The sequence below is a fragment of the Lithobates pipiens genome, unplaced genomic scaffold (genome assembly GCF_037356315.1).
Source record: "Lithobates pipiens isolate NorthernLeopardFrog02 unplaced genomic scaffold, aLitPip1_a1.2 Scaffold_23, whole genome shotgun sequence".
NCBI classification, from domain to species: domain Eukaryota; kingdom Metazoa; phylum Chordata; class Amphibia; order Anura; family Ranidae; genus Lithobates; species Lithobates pipiens.
This window is the reverse complement of record NW_027507785.1, coordinates 266303111-266325425: the sequence shown is the minus strand read 5'-3', so window position 1 is coordinate 266325425 and position 22315 is coordinate 266303111. Positions and strand designations below refer to the sequence as shown.

Genomic DNA, 22315 nt, shown 5'->3' with positions numbered 1-22315 from the left:
ATTCAAATATTCCAGTAAAGGATTTAGCATATCAACACCATTGATGGCCACCAACAGGAGGTCATCAATGTACCTTAGGTACATTCTCATCTGAGGTCTAAAGGGGGGTCTCGCCGCCAAAGATGTGGGACTGCTCCCACCAACCCATGTAGAGGTTTGCCCGGGACAGTGAAAAGCGGGTGGGATGCTTGTCAAGCACACGGGACGCTGATTGCATTACCTGACACCTCTAGAGGAGTCTTTTTAAGGCTTAATGCTTCAGTTGTTCCTTAGGTTTTCAAGAAGCACTAGTTAAATGTGAAACGCGTCACCTCTTGTGTCCTTGTCTTGGTAGCTGCTGTGATGACATTGACATATCAATAAATCTACGTTGGGCCTTTGGTGTGCTGCCATATCTATCTTTTTCCTAACATTCAGGGCTTATTTGCACCTGTGGCCTGGGGTGTTAAAAATAGGTGAATCAGCCACAGGTTTATGGCCCCTCTTAACTTTACACAGCCACTAAAATTGGTTGTACACATGCTGCAGCAAAAATTATGGTGTGGGTTTTTTGGGGTAAAAATTGACAGTGAGCAGGTGACATACCACCTCAATGCTGCCCTGTCAACCACCCTCTAAAAAGTAATACATCAGAAGTCACTTTTCAGAGGGGCAGCAAGGGCTGCCACAAGTGTAGTTGAGACCTTACGCATCCAGATAAAACCTAGCTTTATGGAAGTTGTGTGTACATAACACAGGAAAGAAATATGCTTGATTCCCCCATCAACACAGGCAGTTTTTAACGTGGAAATCACTCTTGCCAGGCCATTGTCTTCTGGCAGGGGAAGCTGTACCTGCCGGGAGAAGACCATAGTTATTGCTAGAGGCTATAACAGCCTCTAGCGATAATCGTAGGTCAAAGACAGCATGCTAGTTTGTACCCAAGTTGATCAATCAATCAATGTATGGCTTGCCTTAAACTATTCAATGTTAACCACTTTCCGCTCGTGTAACTTATACGGCGGCAAGGTGACACTTCCGGTTTGGGGCGTGCCGCCGGTGACCCGCTCCCACTGTGATTATACACAGAGGGAGCTGATCTGCAGGTACTGGGAACTCTGTCCGCTGGCACCCACCGATCATCTAGGGGCAGAATGGCAATCTGCCAGTAGGGAAGGCATGGATCCTCTGTTCTTGCAAAGCAGGGACATTGATCCATGCCTTCCCCTAGTAAAAGCACCTCCCACAGTACGCACACTAGCTAGTCACACAGTTAAAACCTTGTTTACCACCTTCCCGACCAGTGTCATTAGTACAGTGACTGCATATTTTTAGCACTGGTCCCCAAATAAGTGTTGGTGTCTGACTGTTTGCCGTATATCGCAGTCCCTCTATAAGTCACTGATCGCCGCCATTACTAGTAAAAAAATAAATAAAACCAAAATAAATAAAAATAATCAATGTAAGTTTATTGGGATTTTCTTTAGCAAAAATATGTAGCAGAATACATGTCTAAATTCATGAAGAAATTATTTTTTTTAATAGGTTTTATAGCAGAAAGTAAAAAGAAATGTTTTTTTTTCCAACATGGCCAGGCTTTTTATTTATTTTTTTTTTTTTAACAGGTAAGTTTTTATTTATCATCACTGAAAAAATAAACAGACAGTGGTACAATACAACAGTGCATCGTACAACACAACCTAACATAGTGTTCAGAGTACAGTCAGTTTAGCAGACGTTGCATATCAATAGGTGCAGGTCAAAAAACAGAGGAGAGGAAATTGAGTAAAAGGAAAAAAGGAGGATGAGAGGAAGAAAAAAAAAAGGGGGGGAGGGGGAAGAAACCAGAAGCCAGGCCTCCGGAAGCAGCTCATAAGAAAAGGCAAGTCACAGCAAAACAGCATTTTCCCCCTAGTATCCATTATTGATCAAGTAAATGCAAGAGAATATCACAGATCCCATAACCAACCATCCCAAGAATGTACCATCTACACTCCCACCCAACAACCCCATATCTTGTCGAATTTGGACGGGCACTTCCGACTCATATACGTCAACTTGTACAGTGGAAGAGCGGAGTTAATCAACCCTTTCCATTGAGAGATCTCAGGGGGGTCCGCCTTCTTCCAATTAAGGAGAATGGTCTTCCTGGCATAAAATGTTGCATAAAATACAAACAGTTGCCTATGTGCACCCATCGCCACACCATCACACACCCCCAAAAGCAGGACCACAGGGTCCATCCCCACCGAGAGATCCCCCAACGAATTCAGAACCCCCACCACCTCCCTCCAGAAGGTCTGAATAGCTGGGCATTCCCACACTACATGCATAAATGTCCCAACCGCTACGTCACATTTCGGGCACCTATCGGAGCTTAGTGGGTATATTCTTGAGAGTCTCTGTGGAGTGTAATAGGCCCTATGAAGAAACTTTAGTTGAATGAACCTATCACGCGCAGAGATCATCCGGGGTATATAGTTCTGGATCCCTTCCTGCCAGTCCTCCCCATTCAGAGATGGAAGATCAGAACTCCATTTGCGAAAGAGCGCAGACTCCTCTACGGGTTCCGAAGTGGAGAGCCTGAGGTACAGGGAGGAGAGGATACGATCCGTGTATTTGGAAGTGAGAAACTTCTCAATCTGGTGTGAGCAGATAGAGATTGGGGTAGGGAATTGGGCCCGTGTCGCATGTCGCAGCTGCAGGTATCGAAAAAACATTTTATTCGGCAACCCGAAATCCACCTTGAGGGTATCAAAATTGAGGAGGACCCCCCTAGGCATAACATGTTGTACGGTCGTAATGGCATATTTGGCCCACAGTGCAGGATCTGGGATAGATTTGAAGTGTTGCAACTGTGGATTGCCCCACAACGGCGTATGGGGTGAGACCTCAAGAGGGCCGTTAAGTTTCCTCGACACCTGCATCCACACACGCACCGTCGTTGCTTTATTTTTATTTTTTAATAGTGGAAAAAAACAACTGCAGAGGTGATAAAATAACACCAAAAATAAAGCTCTATTTGTAGGGGGAATTTTTTTTTTTATTTAGGTACAGCGCCACACGACCGCACAAATTGTCAAGAGAAGTAATGCAGTGCCGTATCGCAAAAAAAATGGCCTGTTCATGAAGTGGGGGAAATCTTCTGGAGGCCAAGTGGTTAAATGAAGGCAGCTAAATTCATTTGAGTTTTATTTCTGTCTTCCTGTAATGCCTTTGGAATGTTCTTGAAAAGTAGGACACACATTTACATAATTGACGTAACCTTTCAATCTTTTCCAGTCTTTGTGATTTTGTTTTTATCCTTTCGTTGTCACTGGCTCACATTCCTTTTTGTTTGCGCCCTCTATTTCTTTTTTGTGCAGGGAGCAGTGATGGCTCTGAGCTCAGTGAAGATATGTCATGGCCAGCATTTGAAAGGTAAGCACAAGTATGCTGCTCTTTTACCTCCTAGAAAAAAATGGGGAACTTTATTTCTAAGGGCTACTGCCCCGTGTCGCTTTTTTAAGTCAAGTTAAAGTAGAAGTGCAGAATTGTTTTCCTTCTGTATCAATCATTCCTCCTAATCAGGAGGTGTTACTGTTTAGAGCATTGCTTTGCGTCCAGCATTTTTGTGATGTCAGATATTAAATGTTAGATCTGGGTTATAGTTATGTGCACTGTTCTAGTGGCACTGTAACATTTGTGCCTTTACACAAAATAACTCAGCAAATCAGGTGTCCGGGGACTAAATCGCATACTACCAAGAGCCTCTGCAACAGCCCACAATGCTAGATTGCATCTTCTGAAATGGGAAGCAGGACAGTGTGACCTGATATGAGATGACAATTTTATGATACTTAAACAGAAGCCATAAGCAACTCGGCAGTGACTGCTAAGTGGTTATTAAGTGACAATGTTCTGTTAGATATTCATTTTCACATTAAGTAGGTCCAAGTGGAAGATGATATACTTGCATGGTACTATACGTTTGCATTGCTAGGTGTTTAAATTTAACAGTACAACTCATAAAAGAGGAAAACGGTGGGGAATCAAAAAATCAAATGATAAAAACATTTGCAAGTAGTAATCTAGACTATAAAGCATTTGCCAAATTGTTAGATATTTGCTGTTTTGAGGAAACAGCCAGGCAGCAGTCTGACAGGTCTGACACAACGGTTTTGGTTGTGGGGAAAATACATACAGAAACCGCATGACAAAAGCTGGCCACAGATGGATTGAAATTTGTCTGGTTCAGCAGGACCCCCCTGAATTGTGATCCACTTCTCACAAATGGGATTGTTGGAAAATTTTTGTTTGATCAGCACTGCAGCCAAGTGCCTACAGATCAGTGTATTTGACAGCAGAAGAGTCACCACTATCAATACTGTAGCGCAAGGGGGAGAATTCTTCTATTCCCTCCTAGAGGTTTGTTCAGGTGCGTTCAAAATCCCACATGCCCGATCCCACCAGGAAGCCGAGACTGCACAGCGCTAATCACAGGCAGCGAGACATTTCCCGATCCAAAGCTGCACAGATCGGGAAATGTCTCACTGCCAGTGATTAGCTGTGTGCAGTGTACACTTCCTGGCAGGATCGGGCATGTGGGATTTCAAACACCCCCAAGCCCATTCCCTCAGAATGTGTGGATTGGAAAATCTATTTTTTTTGTTTTGTTTTCGTTTTTTGATCAGCCATCTGATCAACAAATAAAAATTCAATCCATGGCCAGCATTACTCTTGCTGTGCTTAAGACACAGTACTTGTACACAGGCCTTTCTGCCGTTATTAAGAAATGTGTAAACGACAAGTCTCTACACAGTATTTGCAAAGCTTTTGGCAAACTTCAAGCAGCTTTTATGAAACACATAAAGAAGTACCATCAGAAACTAAAATTCATTGCTGAACCCTACAGGGGGGTAACGTACATGTAAAAAAATAAATAAAAAATTCTGTCTTTTTCACCTAGGTTAAAACCCAATTTATGGGTGTTCCAAGGAGGAAGTTACAGGATGGCATTACCAATGCCCCCTCTCCTCCCCTCTTTTCTTTTTGGTGTACTAGCTGTAAGGGAGCGTGTAACAAAAGGGAGTCCTGGCAGTGAGTGCAAGAGATATTCGCAAATAGCTTATGATTTCGGGAAAATTCATCCCCCTTTTAATTTACAGCCTCTTACAAACGATCACGTCTGTCCATGAAGCGACCGCAGGCTTTTTTTAATTATTATTATTTTAGTCATTATGTCATTGTGTCAAGTAAATAGATTTCCAAATATATCAGGCCACACCGTTGAAATGGCAACAAACTATGATACTTAAAATTGTACTTGGAGGATGATGAGAGCTCATGAAATTAGGATTAAAATGATCCCCTTGTAGAACAGCCCATTCAGTTTAAAACTGAAACAAAAGGCAAAACATTTTTGTATAGATATAAAAAACCCATGATAAATACAATTTTTTCCCCCCTTTTTAGAAGTGTTAACATTCCCTCTGCTCTCAGTTGCATAAGAGCTGGGGGAGTAGAAGCAACAGTACACTGAGCTTCCCAGTGACTGGCTGTGTCAGGATAAGTCTGATCATTGGAGGAGAGAAGACTGAGTTCCAGCATAGCAAGAGAACTAACCATGATGTGCTCTCCTGCTTAGTGTGATCAGTTTTTAATTGGAAAGCAGAGGGACTGCCAGGGATTTCACAAACCAGAAACAATATAAAGAGAACTGCATTTTTTTTTTCATACAAGAACATGATACAGCAGGCACATATCAGGAATATGAAATGCTGAGGTAACAAACACTTTAAGAGCCAGTGATGGCCCTAGAATTATTCCTCTGTGACCTGTGCAGCAGTACCAAAGGTATGTTGTGCAATTGAAGTTTACATATGCATGTGCATCCTAGGTGTGCATTCTGATTTTTACAATTTTTTTATTTTTTTTAATGTTTACATTTTTTATAAGTTCCTCATGTGATGGCATTGTAAAGGTGACAGGTCCCGTTCATGGAGACCTCTGGGTTCTGCCATCTCTGCTGCCTGTAGAAGTGATCAAGCACAGGGCATAGAGATGAGATCCTGGGTATAAATTTAAAAAGAAAAGCTTTACAGCTGCAATAAACCATGAGATTATTTGTGTTCATGTCATTGGCGGCCGAAGGGTTGAAGATGGTAAAGATTATAGAGCTAAAGGGTGTTCTGAAAATGTCAAGAAAACTACTTCAAGCTTATTTGAAAGCTTTGCAAATCCTTTGTAAAAAGCTGTTGCACACACTGCTCTTATTACACAGGCTGAAGTCCATGTGGACAAGGCCTTGTACAGTTTGATGTCATTAAGTTTAGCTTCCATATACCAATTACCAATTGACTGAAGATGCATATCCTGTGGCTAAAGGCCATACACTAAATTACAGTGCTGGTTGCTTTCTAGTTCCTAAGTATCTCTTACTGTAATCACATTCTACAAGAACACTTGGCCAAATAAGGGCATTCATACTGAATACAGGTCCATTCCTGTTCTAGTCACAGATGTACAGTGCCTTGCGAAAGTATTCGGCCCCCTTGAACTTTTCAACCTTTTGCCACATTTCAGGCTTCAAACATAAAGATATAACATTTTTTTTTTTTGTGAAGAATCACCAACAAGTGGGACACAATTGTGAAGTGGAATGAAATCTATTGGATTTTTGAAACTTTTTTAACTAATAAAAAAATGAAGTGGGGCGTGCAAAATTATTCGGCCCCCTTGCGTTAATACTTTGCAGAGCCACCTTTTGCTGCGATTACAGCTGCAAGTCGCTTGGGGTATGTCTCTATCAGTTTTCCACATCGAGAGACTGAAATTCTTGCCCATTCTTCCTTGCAAAACAGCTCGAGCTCAGTGAGGTTGGATGGAGAGCGTTTGTGAACAGCAGTTTTCAGCTCTTTCCACAGATTCTCGATTGGATTCAGGTCTGGACTTTGACTTGGCCATTCTAACACCTGGATACGTTTATTTGTGAACCATTCCTTTGTAGATTTTGCTGTATGTTTGGGATCATTGTCTTGTTGGAAGATAAATCTCCATCCCAGTTTCAGGTCTTTTGCAGACTCCAACAGGTTTTCACCCAGAATGGTCCTGTATTTGGCTGCATCCATCTTCCCCTCAATTTTAACCATCTTCCCTGTCCCTGCTGAAGAAAAGCAGGCCCAAACCATGATGCTGCCACCACCATGTTTGACAGTGGGGATGGTGTGTTGAGGGTGATGAGCTGTGTTGCTTTTACGCCAAACATATCGTTTTGCATTGTGGGCAAAAAGTTAAATTTTGGTTTCATCTGACCAGAGCACCTTCTTCCACATGTTTGGTGTGTCTCCCAGGTGGCTTGTGGCAAACTTTAGACAAGACTTTTTATGGATATCTTTGAGAAATGGCTTTCTTCTTGCCACTCTTCCATAAAGGCCAGATTTGTGCAGTGTACAACTGATTGTTGTCCTATGGACAGACTTTCCCACCTCAGCTGTAGTTCTCTGCAGTTCATCCGGAGTGATCATGGGCCTCTTGGCTGCATCTCTGATCAGTCTTCTCCTTGTCTGAGCTGAAAGTTTAGAGGGACGGCCAGGTCTTGGTAGATTTGCAGTGGTCTGATACTCCCATTTCAAAATGATCGCTTGCACAGTGCTCCTTGGGATGTTTAAAGCTTGGAAAATCTTTTTGTATCCAAATCCGGCTTTAAACTTCTCCACAACAGTATTACGGACCTGCCTGGTGTGTTCCTTGGTCTTCATGATGCTCTCTGCGCTTTCAACAGAACCCTGAGACTATCACAGAGCAGGTGCATTTATACAGAGACTTGATTACACACAGGTGGATTCTATTTATCACCATCAGTCATTTAGGACAACATTGGATCATTCAGAGATCCTCGCTGAACTTCTGGAGTGAGTTTGCTGCACTCTTCAGTTTTTTATTTGCTAAAAAAGTTTAAATTATCCAATAGCTTTCGTTCCACTTCACAATTGTGTCCCACTTGTTGGTGATTCTTCACAAAAAAATAAAATTTTATATCTTTGTTTGAAGCCTGAAATGTGGCAAAAGGTTGAAAAGTTCAAAGGGGCCAAATACTTTCGCAAGGCACTGTATGTCTTGTTTTTCAATATTCATAGGCCCTTTTAAGTTTATTCTAATATAAGTGAAACAAAGTGCCAAACAGTTGTTCTGAGGAACACTGCCAAGTCGATTGTCTAAAATGTCCAGCCCACTTTTAATACTATAGGCCTGTTCTGTTACACTACTCTCCCTGGCAAGTCCTACCAGCATGTGAGTGTTGTCAAATGCAGCCACATGTATGATCCATTAAATCAGTGGATCTCAACTCCTGTCCTCAGGACCCACTAACAGGCCAGGTTTGGAAGATAACTGAAATACATCACAGGTGATATAATTTGCTGCTCAGTGATTGCAGTATTCTAGTCTGCATCTCCCCAAGGTAATACTTAAAAGCTGGCCTGTTAGTGGGTCCTGAGGAGTTGAGAACCACTGCATTAGATCCTGAGAGGTAAAGTACCTGTCTCTTCCTATCATGGATACTTTCATAAAATAGGATTGTCACTTATCATAAGGATGTCTCTGGATGTGGGGAATAACATGCAGGCCCCGAAAAACTATTTATAATGAAAAGTTATCACACTTGTGGCCATGAAAAGGTGCAGCTACCTAGAGGCCGTGTTATCTAAGCACTCTGGAAGATGGAGTGAATACATTCTTTGTGTCTGTCACACAGGAAATTCCAGCCATACATTTCTGTATAATGAAGGAAAGACCAGGAAATCAGTGTGCTTCAGACATGACAATATGTAAAGGAAGAACTGTTCTTGTTGTCTATAGCAACAAATTCCTTTTTTTATTCTTTCTGGCCAGTTAATTATGCAAAAGTCTCACTAACCTTTGCAGATTGCCATCTCAGCTTCATAGAGAGGGACAGGGCAGCTTTAATAGGCTGTATCAGATTGCTGCTAGTGTCCATGGAGTATTATCTGCCTTTTCTGTATATCCTGTTGTGGTATCAATCTGTAAGTAACACTGCCAATCTGTAATGGAATCCAACAGGAACAGATTGTACCATTCTCTGGGGCCGGTGACTCGAGGTTCATGGAATGGCTACCGGGGCCCATTGAAGGCCAGCAGGTATTATGGCAGCACTATGGTGATGGTGGAGTTGTGGCACAGAGTTAATTTATTCTTTCTTGGTTGCTGGGTACTCTTCTTCTACTTTTGGGGATTATTTGTTTTGGTGTGTGCTGGGTCGCTCAGATTTCCAAATATTTAAATCTTTTGTTCATAAGCTTTTATCAATAATTTTTCTGTTGCACAATTCTATTATTGCATTTGAAAAAAAAAATTAGTGCATGGCATGAGCTCTTTCATATTTCTTTTCACATCCTAAAGTATTTTTCAAACGGGTATTTTTCAGTTTAATTACATCATTACATTTAATTACAGTTGAACTAATGTCCGGGGTCTGGAGACATGCAGCTCTGTCGAGGCTAGCCTAAAATGCCTTGGTAAAAAAAAAAAAAAAAATGGTTGGCTACAAGGATTTGCCTGTTCCTCCTAAGCTGTATGCTTAGACCTTGGAAATGGTCAGAATATACAAGCAATCTTGTAAACCAGAGCATTATTTGCTTTTATTGTTTGTTTTTTTGTTTTGTTTTTTTGGCTAACTTTAAAAATATTTGTGCATTGGCAGAGAACTCTTATAAAATGGCTGTATGTATTGAGTTGGGGCCTATTCATAGATATCTGGTCCAATGCGGCCCATTAACACACATTGTTAGCTCTGAAAAGGTTGCTAATGTGCCACTTTGGTTCTAAAGTAGGACTTGCATGACTTTTTCCACAGTGCATCGCTATGCAATCATTGTTTTTCACATAAACATTTTAACTAGTTGGCTAAGGAGACAACATAGTAGAAGCAGCCTACCATATGAGGCACTGCCAAACTTCATCTGACAATCAGAATCTCTGTGCAGGGTTCAGTCACTTCTGATGCTTAATTCATCTTTTACTATTGCGCTTTGAGAACAGGCTTTGAAATCAAAAAAGCAAACTGAGAAGGCACCAAGCTAAAAAGGGAACCAAAAGTTCAATCTCTGCACAAGAAAAGAGTGCAAAATATACATTTGTGTTGAAAGCAAAAAAAAATGGGCATAGCAGTTGTGTGTGGGGCTGCAGAATGGTCAAGGTGACTATGCTGACGTGTCCACAGCCAAGTGCCTACAATAGGCACATGAGCATCAGAACTTGACCACAGAGCAATGGAAGAAGGTGGCCTTGTCTAATGAATCCAATTTCCTTTAAAATCATTTGCATGGCTGGGTGCGTGTGTTGCTTACCTGGGGAAGAGATGGCACCAGAATGCAGTATGGTAAGAAGGTAAGTTGGTAGGGGCAGTGTGATGCTTTGGCGATGTTCTGCCATAAACTTTGTTGGTGGCCAGGGACACCCCTTTGTGAAAATGGTATTCCATTATGGCAGTGGCCTTTTTTTAGAAGGCTATTGCACCCTGCCACACTACAAAAATGGTTTTAGGTTTTGTCTTGGCCTTCAAATTCTCCAGATCTCAGTCCAATGAGCATCTGTGGAATGTACTGTAAAAACAAGAAACCAGGCCGATTCATGGAGGCCCCATCTTGCAACTTACAGGGCTTAAGGGTCTGCTACTGATGACTTGGCACCAGATACCAAAGAATACCTTCAGAGAGGTGTGCAATTCAATTAACCACTTGAGGACTAGCCTTGTTTTGAGATTTTGGTGTTTACGAGTTTAAAACCATTTTTGCTAGAAAATTACTTGGAACCCCCAAACATTATATATATTGTTTTTCTAACACCCTAGAGAATAAAATTGTGGTCATCGCAATATTTTTTTTATACACTGTATTTGCACAGTGGTCTTACAAGCGCACTTTTTTTGGAAAAAAATCACTTTTTTTTTTTAATAAAAAAATAAGACAACAGTAAAGTTAGCCAATATTTTTTGTTTAAATTGTGAAAGATAATGTTATGCCAAGTAAATTGATACCCAACATGTCATGCTTCAAAATTGCACCCGCTCGTAGAATAGCTTCAAACTTTTACCCTTAAAAATCTCCATAGGCGACGTTTAAAAAAATTCTACAGCTTGCATGTTTTGCGCTAGAATTATTGCTCTTGCTCTAACGATTGGCCACCGTTTTCATAGGCGGGTGCTACTCACGTCTGCGTTCGCTTCTGCGCACGAGCTCGTCAAGACAGGGCTCTTAAAAAAAAAATAAAAAAAAATTCTTATTTTACTTGTACTCCTGTGCACAGCTCTCTTCAGGTCACTCTACAGGTTTTCAATTGGATTCAGGTCAGGGCTCTGGCTGGGTCATTGCAAAACTTTCATCTCCTTCTAGCAAAGCCATGCTTTTCTTGATTTGAAGGTATTTTTGGGTTTGTAGCAGAGGCCTGGAAGTTTTGTACCAAAATTTACTGATATTTGGAACTGTTCATAAGTCCCTTCACCTTGACTAAAGCCCCAGTTTGAGATTAAGAAAAACGGCCCCAAAGTTTAATATTGCCACCACCATGCTTCACTGTGGGTATGGTATTCTTTTAGTGATGTGCAGTGTTGGTTTTGCGACAAACATACTTTTTGACATTATGGCCAAGCTCTCATCAGACACAATACTTTTTCCGACGTGTTTTTGGCAGACTGATGTAAGCTTTTGCAAAATGTAGCTGGGCTTTGATGTTTTAGTAAGAAAAGGCTTCCAACCAGCCACCTTACCCCACAACCTAGACATGAGGAATACGGAAGTTTGGTGTCACATGTAGTACACAACACTTTCCCCAAATTCCTGCCGCTCCTTTAATATTGCTTTAGGCTTTTTAGCAGCCTCCAGGGCCAGTTTTCTTGTTTTTTGTTTTTTTTTTCATTTTGGAGGGACGTCCGAAATGTTGTGCCATGTTTTCGCCATTTGTTGATGACTGTCTTCACCATGATCAATGATATATCTAATGCCTTAAAAAATTTTTGCACCTTACAACAATTGGATCTCTGATGCTTTGTAGGATTTTTGTGGACCAAGGCTTTTGCTGTAAGAGGCAACTGAGTAATCCCTGGTTCACATTGACAGCGGGAATAAAACAAATTCATTTCCGCATGTCAGTTCCGACTTCGGGGGCGTTTTCAGAGACATCTGTGCTGTTTCTGCACAGATGTCAATTAAAATTGCACCCCAAAATTGGCAAAAGCAGCACAAAAACTACATTTGGAAATCGGTGCAGCGCCGCAAATTCGAACGCTACCATTGCCACTGATCTGGCATGTCAAATCGCCTGCCAAATCACATCAATGTGAACCAAGGCTCAATGTCAGAAAAATCCTACTAGAACAACTAAACTTTTTATATGGCCTAATCATTGTCACTCTCATGATGGCAGGTGTGTACTGACCACTATTTAACATTTTGAATGTGATTGTTTAATTCTGACCACAGCCACATCTCTAATTAGAGGGTTTGTACACTTATGTAGCCACATTATCTACTTGATGTCCGCTCGCCCACCCGCAATGTACTGTGGGTGAGCAACTGCTGTAGGCAAAGTGACAAACTGATATGTCACTGCCTACTTCTGGGTTTAAGGCACGCTTGTGTGTGTTCAACACAGCGCTCTGGACACAGGGAAAGATCTGTCCGTTTCTCATCCCTGCAAAGCAAGGATGAGAGACTGAGAGATCTTTAGTAAAAAGCAGCACAAATTACACAGGCACACTTTTAACCCCTTGATCACACTAGATAATAACCCCTTCCCAGCCAGGGTCATTAGTACATTGACCATGTATAATGTCACTGTATTAATGTCAGTGGCAATTTCCCCCCCAGCGTCAGTTTCAGATTGTCCACTGCACTATCATAGTCCCATTAGAAGTCACTCATAGCCATTAGTAGTATGAAAAAAATTCCAGTAAATATACTGTAGTTTGTAGGCGCTATAACTTTCACGCAAACCAGTCAATATACACTTATTGGTATATTCTTTTACCAAAGACATGAAGCAGAATACATTTTGGCCATTTGCCGGTCACGACAGAAGCCGGCCATGCATGCTGGAAAACCAGCGACCGACTCCCGATCAGCGCGCTCTGCCATTGGCGCTGATCGGTGTGTTCTGGCGGGAGGGCTGTCCCCCTGTCAGAACACAATAGCTCAGGAGGGGAGATCGCTGTACTAACTTTGTATGGTTAGTATAGTGGCTCTGGAGCTGACAGTGTTTTTTTTTTTTTTTTTTTTTTTTTTTTTTCGTTCAGCCCGCTGGGTTGTATGAAAAAAAAAAAAAAATGTAATAGTGTGTACCAGGCTTAAAGGTGAAAAAATTCTGAGGGGAGATATCTTGGTCTGTTTTTTTTTTTTTTTTTTTTCTCAAAAGCCTGACATTTTTCCAAGGATGTGTATACTTTTTATATATATATATATATATATATATATATATATATATATATATATATATATATATATATATATATATATATATATATATATATATATATATATATATATATAACTGGACCGTTCTACATATTTTAAACAATCACTATACATTGCCTTTTTGAAGTAAGCCTTGTTGATTACCACAGGGATGGTTTGAAGAGACAATTGTTAAAGCAACAGAAAATTTTACCTGCCCTGCAGTTAGTTGCACAACATTTACTAAGGCCAATCTGGCACGCATTTACATCCTTTGAATACCATGAGTCTGTTATATTTTTTGTTTTTTTTCTACACACAATAAGCTTTAGCTATTTCTTAGCATTGTAGCTATAAAAAACCAAAAGCGTTGATTTTACAAATGGCGAGGAGGTCACCTAGTAACCCCTGTCCAGTCTTCTGTCATCATTTTCAGTTTTACTTAATTCCATATATTGCATTCATAAAACCGCTAGACATATGTGGACTGACACAAGTTTTTGTATTGTTAATGTGCAGTGTTAGGCGCCTTTTGTCATTCACATTATTAATGGTATCTGACATAAAAGCTACTGCTCAGACACCATACATTTGAAAGGAGGATTATTCTTGCATGTGTCTAACTGCTGAATAACTGTAGGCGGTAGCCATGATCAGATGCAGCTGTGACCAAATGTCATTAGAAATCAATTTTTATGTTTCTTTCCACCTCAGAAGGATGAATTCCTCCTGTGGTCATATCCAGAATATATGCCTGGCCTTGGCTGTGATCACCTTATAGAAAGAAGTGGATGAAACGGATGCATGTATGTGTGCTACTGTCTAGAGCTGCACAATTAATCGTTAAAAAATTGTGATCTCGATTCAAGCCCCCTGATGATCTCTATTGCAGAGTTTGCTGATTCTTTCATCTAAGAAGTGGAGAGACTTATCTGCTCACTCAGCTGTCAAAATAAAATATCTGGGCAGTCTGCCAAGTTTTAACATGAAACATTGTAACTAATGCTTCCTTCTTAGATCAAAGGGAAACTTCTGTGTGTAAAGAAAAAATCCAGGCAATCTGCCAAGTTTTTAACATGTAAGGCTGCTTTCACACTGAGGTGATTTGAAGGCGCTAAAGTGTTAAAAATAGCACCTGCAAAGCGCCCTGAAACAGCCTGAGGGCTGTCACACAGGAGCGGTGCGCTTGCAAGGCGGAATGAAAAAAAAAAAAAAACAGTAAAATTAGCCCAAATTTTTTTGGTTTTAATGTGAAAGCTGATGCTACGCTGCAAGAATCGTGATTTATCTTCTAAGCAAAAAAATCGTGATTCTCATTTTAGCCAGAATCGTGAAGCTCTACTACAGTCCCTGTATTCAAATATTGGTCTGAAAACTCAAAGCAACTATTTACAGCAATTTTGGCAATAGTCAGACAGGGATAGAATTCCTGTCTGACTCTTAATGGGATCTCTGAAGACTTTGGAGAGATTTGCCTTCATTTTAATCAAGACCGGAAGTAATTAGAGATATCTCCAGTGGGAACACAGCAACAAAACAGCAACATGGAGAAGGGTTAGAACCTCAGTCAGGTTATTACTGAATCTAGAAACTGAAGGCCTACAATGTGATGATCAAGTCCAGATACAAATTTATTGCAGTGTAAAATCTATTGAAGGACTGTGAACAAAAGCTGGTGTGATTTTTGGGACAGAGCCTTGCCCTTTATCAGCTACTCCCCTCATTTCCTGTTCTGCTGCTGTTGCAAGAAAATTAGAGTGAAATCTCACCAATCAGCACAAAGACAGCAATAAAAACTTGAGACTTGTTAATGTTGCCAAATGCTACGTCTAAGGCTGTTGCCGAAATGCGTTTCTGAAACACGTCAGCTGTTTTCGTTGTCATTTTTGTAAACAACCGTTAAAATCGCTATATGGACTACAGAGTTGCCGGCTCAATCCTATTACTCAATTCTAAACAAAACTCTTAAATATATATATTTGTGCTGGAGTCGGGCTGTAAGTTAAAAAAAAATTTTTTTTTATTAAAACCAATCAACATTTCAAACTATAGACAGCTAAAGTTGTAAGCTAAAATTATTATTTTTTATTTTTTTGTAAAAGTTGTGTAGCCCTGCTCTTCTCAGCCTCCTATGGGTTCTTTAATGTGTGAAGTGGCCTTACTGATGGGGATGCTTAAGAGGTGGAAGGGGATGTGTGCATGTTTGCTCAGACTGCATATGACAAACTGGATGCAGAAGCAATATTCTTCCATATGCCAGTCCCCCTTTTACACCAGTGATGCAAAGTTACCAATGCCAGAAGAGAGATATACAATGGGCACAAAGTATTCAGGCCCCCTTAAATTGTTCACTCTGTTATATTGCAGCCATTTGCTAAAATCCTTTAAGTTCACTTTTTTCCTCATTAATGTACACACAGCACCCAATATTGACAGGAAAACACAGAATTGTTGAATTTTTGCAGATTTATTAAAAAAGAAAAACTGAAATATCACATGTTACTAATTATTCAGACCCTTTGCTGTGACACTCATATATTTAACTCAGGTGCTGATTCTTCTGATTATCCTTGAGATGCTTCTACACCTTCATTTGAGTCCAGCTGTTTGCTTATACTGATTGGACTTGATTAGGAAAGCCGCACACCTGTCTATATAAGACCTTACAGCTCACAGTGCAGGTCAGAGCAAATGAGAATCATGAGGTCAAAGGAACTGCCTGAAGAGCTCAGACAGAATTGTGGCAAGGCACAGATCTGGCCAAGGTTACAAAAAAAATGTCTGCTGCACTTAAGGTTCCTAAGAGCACAGTGGCCTCCATAATCCTTAAATAGAAAATGTTTGGGATGACCAGAACCCTTCCTAGAGCTGGCCCTCCGGCCAAACTGAGCTATCGGGGGAGAAGAGCCTTGGTGAGAGGGGTAAAGAAGAACCCAAAGATCACTGTGGCTGAGCTCCAGAAATGCAGTCGGTAGATGGGCGAAAGTTGTAGAAAGTCAACCATCACTGCAGCCCTCCACCAGTTGGAGCTGTATGGCGGAGTGGTCTGACGGAAGCCTCACCTCAGTGCAAGACACATGAAAGCCTGCATGGAGCTTACTAAAAAAAAAAAAAAAAAAACCACTCCAAAGCACTCCATGATGGTGAGAAATAAGATTTTGTGGTCTGATGAGACCAAGATGGAACTTTTTGGCCTTAATTCTAAGCGGTGTGTGTGGAGAAAACCAGGCACTGCTCATCACCTGTCCAATACAGTCCCAACAGTGAAGCATTGTGGTGGCAGCATCGTGCTGTGGGGGTGTTTTTCAGCTGCAGGGACAGGACAACTGGTTGCAATCAACGGAAAGAGGAATGCGGCCAAATACAGGGGATATCCTGGACAAAAACCTTCTCCAAAGTGCTCAGGACCTTAGACTCAGCCGAAGGTTTACCTTCCAACAAGACAATGACCCTAAGCACACAGCTAAAATAACGGAGTGGCTTCACAGCAACTCCGTGACTGTTCTTGAATGGCCCAGCCAGAGCCTTGAATTAAACCCAATTGAGCATCTCTGGGGAGACCTAAAAATGGCTGTCCACCAACATTTGCCATCCAACCTGACAGAACTGGAGAGGATCTGCCAGGAGGAATGGCAGAGGATCCCCAAATCCAGGTGTGAAAAACTTGTTGCATCTTTCCCAAAAAAGACTCATGGCTGTATTAGATCAAAAGGGTGCTTCTAGTAAATACTGAGCAAAGGGTCTGAATACTTAGGACCATGTGATATTTCAGTTTTTCTTTTTTAATCTGTAAAAATGTCAACAATTCTGTGTTTTTCTGTCAATATGGGGTGCTGTGTGTCCATTAATGAGGAAAAAAATGAACTTAAATCATTTTAGCAAATGGCTGCAATATAAGAGAAAAATTTAAGGGGGTCTGAATACTTTCCGTCCCCACTGTATGTGTGTGTGTGTGTGTGTGTATATGTGTGTGTATATATATATTATATATATATATATATATATATATATATATATATATATATATATATATATATAATTTATTATACATACACACACACACACCACACACAGGAAACGATTTGGTAAGTTTGCCCAGTTACAAAGAAAAGAAATGAGCAGTCTATAATTTTTTATCATAGGTGTATTTTAAATGATAGAGACAGAAAGTCAACCAAAAATCCAGAAAAAACACTTGATACGAATGTTATAAATTTAGTTCAAGTTCAGTGAGTAAAAAGTATTTGATCCCGAAGCAAACCATGACTTAGTACTTGGTGGAGAAACCTTCATTGGCAAGCACAGAGGTAAGACGTTTTGTGTAGTTGGTTACCAGATTTTGGTTCACTCTTTGCAGATCTTCTCTAAATCCTTAAAGTGATTTGTAAAGACTTGCTTTAAAAAAAAACAAAAAAAACAACCTGTTATATTTGCAGCCTCTGTGTAGTTGGATTTCAACAGAGCAACCCAGATCTTCCACTGATTGGGTCCCTCTTCACTGCTCCTGGTTCCTTCCTCCTGACAAGTGCCCCATACAGCAGCTTGCTATAGGGGCAGCCGAGCTGCAGCCCTGTGTGTCCATGCTGACACACATCTGCCGTTCAGCCACGCCCCCTCTCCCCTGATTGGCTAACTGACTTTGACAGCCACATGAGCCAATGGCGTGGTGTGTCCCAGCAAATTGGGTGGAGAGTCCCGGACAGCCGAGGGAATTGTGGACATTGCTGGATAGAGAAGGGGCTCAGTGTATGTAGCCATACAGCGCCTAGAGGCGATTCAGTTCGCATTGTGCGCTATATAAGTATTTCATTCATTCATTCATTCAGTGCTGGGGGGCCTGCTGCAGTTTTTTATCTTAATTTGCCTTCGCAGCCCCTTTAAGGTTTCTTGCCTGTTGGAAACTCAGTTTCCGCTCCCTCCATAAATTTTCTATAGGATTAAGGTTTGGAGGCTAGGTGACGTCATTACATTCATGTGCTTCTTTTTAAGCCACTCATTTGTTGCCTTGGCAGTATGTTTTGGGTAATTTTCATGCTGGAAGACCCGTCTGAGACCCATCTTCAGTGCTCTGGCTGAGGGAAGGTTTTCCTCCAAGATTTTTCCAATACATGGCCCCTCAATGCGGCAAAGTTGGCCTGTACCTTCAGCAGAGCAATAGCCCTAGAGCAGAGGTTTCTACCTCTATGCTTGACTGTAGGGATTCTTAGGGTCATAGTCTGCATTTTTCTTCCAAACACTGCGAGTTAATGACAGAGATTTGAAATGTGGTCATATATGACCACAGCACTTTCTCTGAATCATTTAGATATTAACACTTTCGTTGCCAGGTCCGTACGTCATACGGACTGAACTGCGGGGGTTAACGCGCCTGCCTGTCAGATGAGGGCATTCGTGGGGCTCCGCTGCTGCCCGATCGCTTGCACACACTCACGGTACCGCCCCCCTGCCATGCTTACCACTTGCCCATTGGCGAGCCCGCAATCTCCATGGGTAGAGGGGAAGAAGAAGAGCGGACACACGTCTGCTCTCCTCCACTTCTTCTTGTGACCCAAAGTGCCAGGAAAGAATGCTTTGCAATGCGATCTGCATTTCAAAACATTCAGTGGAATACGGGAGAGACATGCAGAATCTTTTAGACCCTGCATATCTCAATAAAGAGAACATGTCACCTAAAAATCTTCACATAGGAGACAAACAGTCAAACTGTAAAAAAAAAAAAATAGAAAAAGTAGTAAAAAATTATGTATTTTTTTGCAAAAAAAGTTACACCAAAGCACATAAAATCCCCCCCCCCCCCCCCCCAAAAAAAAAGGACACAAGACCTCCTCAGTAACACTAAACTGGTACCTATAGGGGGCCTTTAAAGGTGTCGCCTATAGAAAATATAGGGTACTGAAGTTTCATTTCCCCGGTGCACAAAAATGTAAGGTTTGGCATGTTGGGTATCTATTCGGTGCAACCAAATTCTTTTAAATTTTATCAAACATTTGGGTAATTTATTGTGATGTTTGCCCTAGAAGAAGACCTTTACAGTAATAACGTACAACACAAAAAATTGCATCTGCCACTATTTTATTCTCTAAGGTGTCTACTTTCAGAAAATATAGAATATTTGTGGGTTTTCTGTAATCTTCAGGTCTAATTTATTTTTTAAACGTGTGCAAACAGCGCAAAAACGGCTCTTGCAGTTAAAATGTTAATTGTCAAGCTTCAGATGGGCCTGTACATGTGCCTTCTTGAGGAGGGGAACCTTACGGCCGATGCAGGGTTTCAATCCATGGCGGTGTGTTGTGTTACCAATGGTTTGTTTGGCGACTGTGATCCCAACTGCCTTGAAATCATTCAAAAGCTCCCCCCGTGCAACTCTGGGCTGATCCCTCACTCTCATGATCATCCTTGCCCTATGAGGCAAAATTTTGTATGGAGCTCCAGACCGAGGGCGATTTGATTTTGTATTTCTTCCATTTGAGAATAATCGCTCCAACAGTTGTCTCTCACCAAGCTTCTTGCTGATGATCTTGTAGCCCATTCTAGCCTTGTGCAGGTCTACAATCTTGTCCCTGATGTCCTTTGACAGCTCTTTAGTCTTGCCCATGAAGGTGAGGTTTAAATCAAAGAAAGATTCTATGGACAGGTGTCTTTTATACACAACATGAGTTGTTAGGAGCACTTTCTTAAATTGACAGGGCTAATCTGTGTACCACATACTGTAGCCAGTCTGTGGGAGCCAGAATTACTGTTGGTTGGTAGGGTATCAAATACTTATTTTACACACTGGGCTGCAACTCAATTTATAACATTTGTATTGCTTTTCTTTTTTTCCTGGATTTTTGGTTGATATTCTGTCTCCATCATTTCAAATACACCTATGATAACATTATAGACCCTTCATTTCTTTGTAAGAGGGCAAACTTACGAAATCTGCAGGGGAACAAATTTCCCCACTGTATGTTATCAGGGATGTTGTATGATCAATGTCTTTCCTCATTGTTGGCTAATCAGACTGAGTTTTTGAAAGTCTGTATTAGGTTTGCATAAAACCCCTGTACTCATGGAAGCTCATCACTCAACCTTTTCATAAGTAAAAATTGAGTGTGGAGATATATATATCTTTACTACACACACACACACACACACACACACACACAATTTGCAAATGTGAAGTTGTAAAAGAAAGTATAAAGAATGTTGCCAAGAGAAGTCAACTTTTTTTGCCCCTTTCCTTGTTTGTGCATTTTTCTTGTGATGAAGCCTTTGGGTATAGCTATTGTGATGAATGGAAGGGGGGGCATACTGAGATGTCCTTGCTCCCTTCCTTTTCAGGAGACCACATACACTGTCTATGCGCAGACTCCGGATCTCCTCCCTTACTAGGAGCTGCGTACATCTGCGCAGTTCCAGGCAAGTTTGTTCTTTTAGCACCCATTCACAATGATCATTAACAAAATATTCTGACTTGCTGCCTATTGTATATGGTTCATCAGTAACACACATTAAAACAGTATTGCTGCTTAACTTTAATACTGAGTGCGCTTTTATATTTTTCCCTTCACCTACCAAAGCCATTCGGATCACCTGACATCAGCCCATGTAAATTGGCCCAGTTCTAGTCGTCATTTGTGATCGCCTGTAATGTCTGGAAGTTTTGGTTAATCTTCCAACTGCTAACATACAGTTGACACATGCAACACCTATACAAAATTTATTTAAATCACAATTCATAAATGATCTGCAGAACTGACTCCAGAACAACTTGTACCCTTTAGAGGTTTAAAATTGCCTCAGAATCGGGTTTCAACATTAAAGTAGAATTCCAGACTAAATCTAGCTGCTCTTTAAAATGTTCCTTCTCTGTCCTAACATTGATGTAAACTAACCTGTGTAAAAAAAAAAAAAAAAAAAGTATATACATACCTATCTTCAGGCCAGTATGATCCAGTCACGTGATCTTACATCAGCAAGCTGCAGGGGAGAGGAGAGTGCTAAACAGCTTGTAAAGCCTGGAGTGGTGATATCACCCATAGGCTCCTACGGCCCTTCCATTGTCAGTCCTCCCTCCTCTCCCCTGCAGCCGCCACTGACTATGCAGGGGAGCCGGATCACATGACTGGAGAGTCCTGGAAAAAGGCAAGTGTATACATCTTTTTTAAGCAGGTTGGTTAGTATGGGTGTTAGGAGGGGGAGAAAGCATTTTTAGCCCAAGTTAGATGTATCCTTGAATTCCACTTTATTTCAGGTTTGAAGTGATTATCTTTAACTTCTGATAAAACTGCTCCTTGTTTTATCTGGTAGTATTTGATTTGCAGAATAAGGATTTTTTTGGTTCGCCCCTTTACTTGCTAAAAAATTCCCTCAGCCAGAATTCAGCAGTAGGGGTCATGCAAAAAATATACAAGAATAATGGACAATCTTACCACTGTATTTTCTCAGATAAACCACCACTGCAATGTTAAGATGAAAGGCTGCAATATTAGTTTTAGATGAACTGTGCCTTTTAGTATATAGTTTGTTCCCTGTAGAATGTGAAGACCCTGGTTTACTGATGTCATGTGACCCCCTATGGCCTGGTTTTCTGATCTGACATTTGTTTCCTGTGTGCTGTGTATTAAATACTGCCTGTGACACACATCAAATTCCTCTTCATTCCTTTGATGTCTGTCTCATGCAGATGTGTGCCCTATTAAGCTTCATACGATTTCCCAGGAGCTTGGCGGGATTGTGCTCCAGTGCCAGTTACTGTAAAGGGTTAATCTGATTGAATTTAATGTTTCTTTGCAGCTCTGCAGATTCAACGGAACTAGCAATGCATTTATATCCTGCACCAGTCACCATACAAGGGGTCTTACGACGGAAGACTTTATTAAAAGAGGGCAAAAAGCCAACAGTAAGTA

At 41.0% G+C, this 22315-nt stretch overlaps 1 protein-coding gene across 5 annotated transcripts in view; it reads left to right on the top strand.

Moving 5' to 3' along the window:
• RALGPS2 (Ral GEF with PH domain and SH3 binding motif 2) overlaps positions 1 to 22315 on the top strand; it is a 342255-nt gene that overhangs the window by 298259 nt on the left and 21681 nt on the right. For 2 of the 5 annotated variants that reach the window (XM_077453150.1, XM_077453151.1), the window contains 4 exons: positions 3345 to 3399; positions 9040 to 9117; positions 20748 to 20825; positions 22203 to 22308. In XM_077453150.1, coding sequence (XP_077309276.1) covers positions 3345 to 3399; positions 9040 to 9117; positions 20748 to 20825; positions 22203 to 22308 — 317 coding nt within the window. The remainder of the gene's footprint in view (positions 1 to 3344; positions 3400 to 9039; positions 9118 to 20747; positions 20826 to 22202; positions 22309 to 22315) is intronic. The other 3 variants (XM_077453154.1, XM_077453152.1, XM_077453155.1) reach the window with 3 other exon arrangements.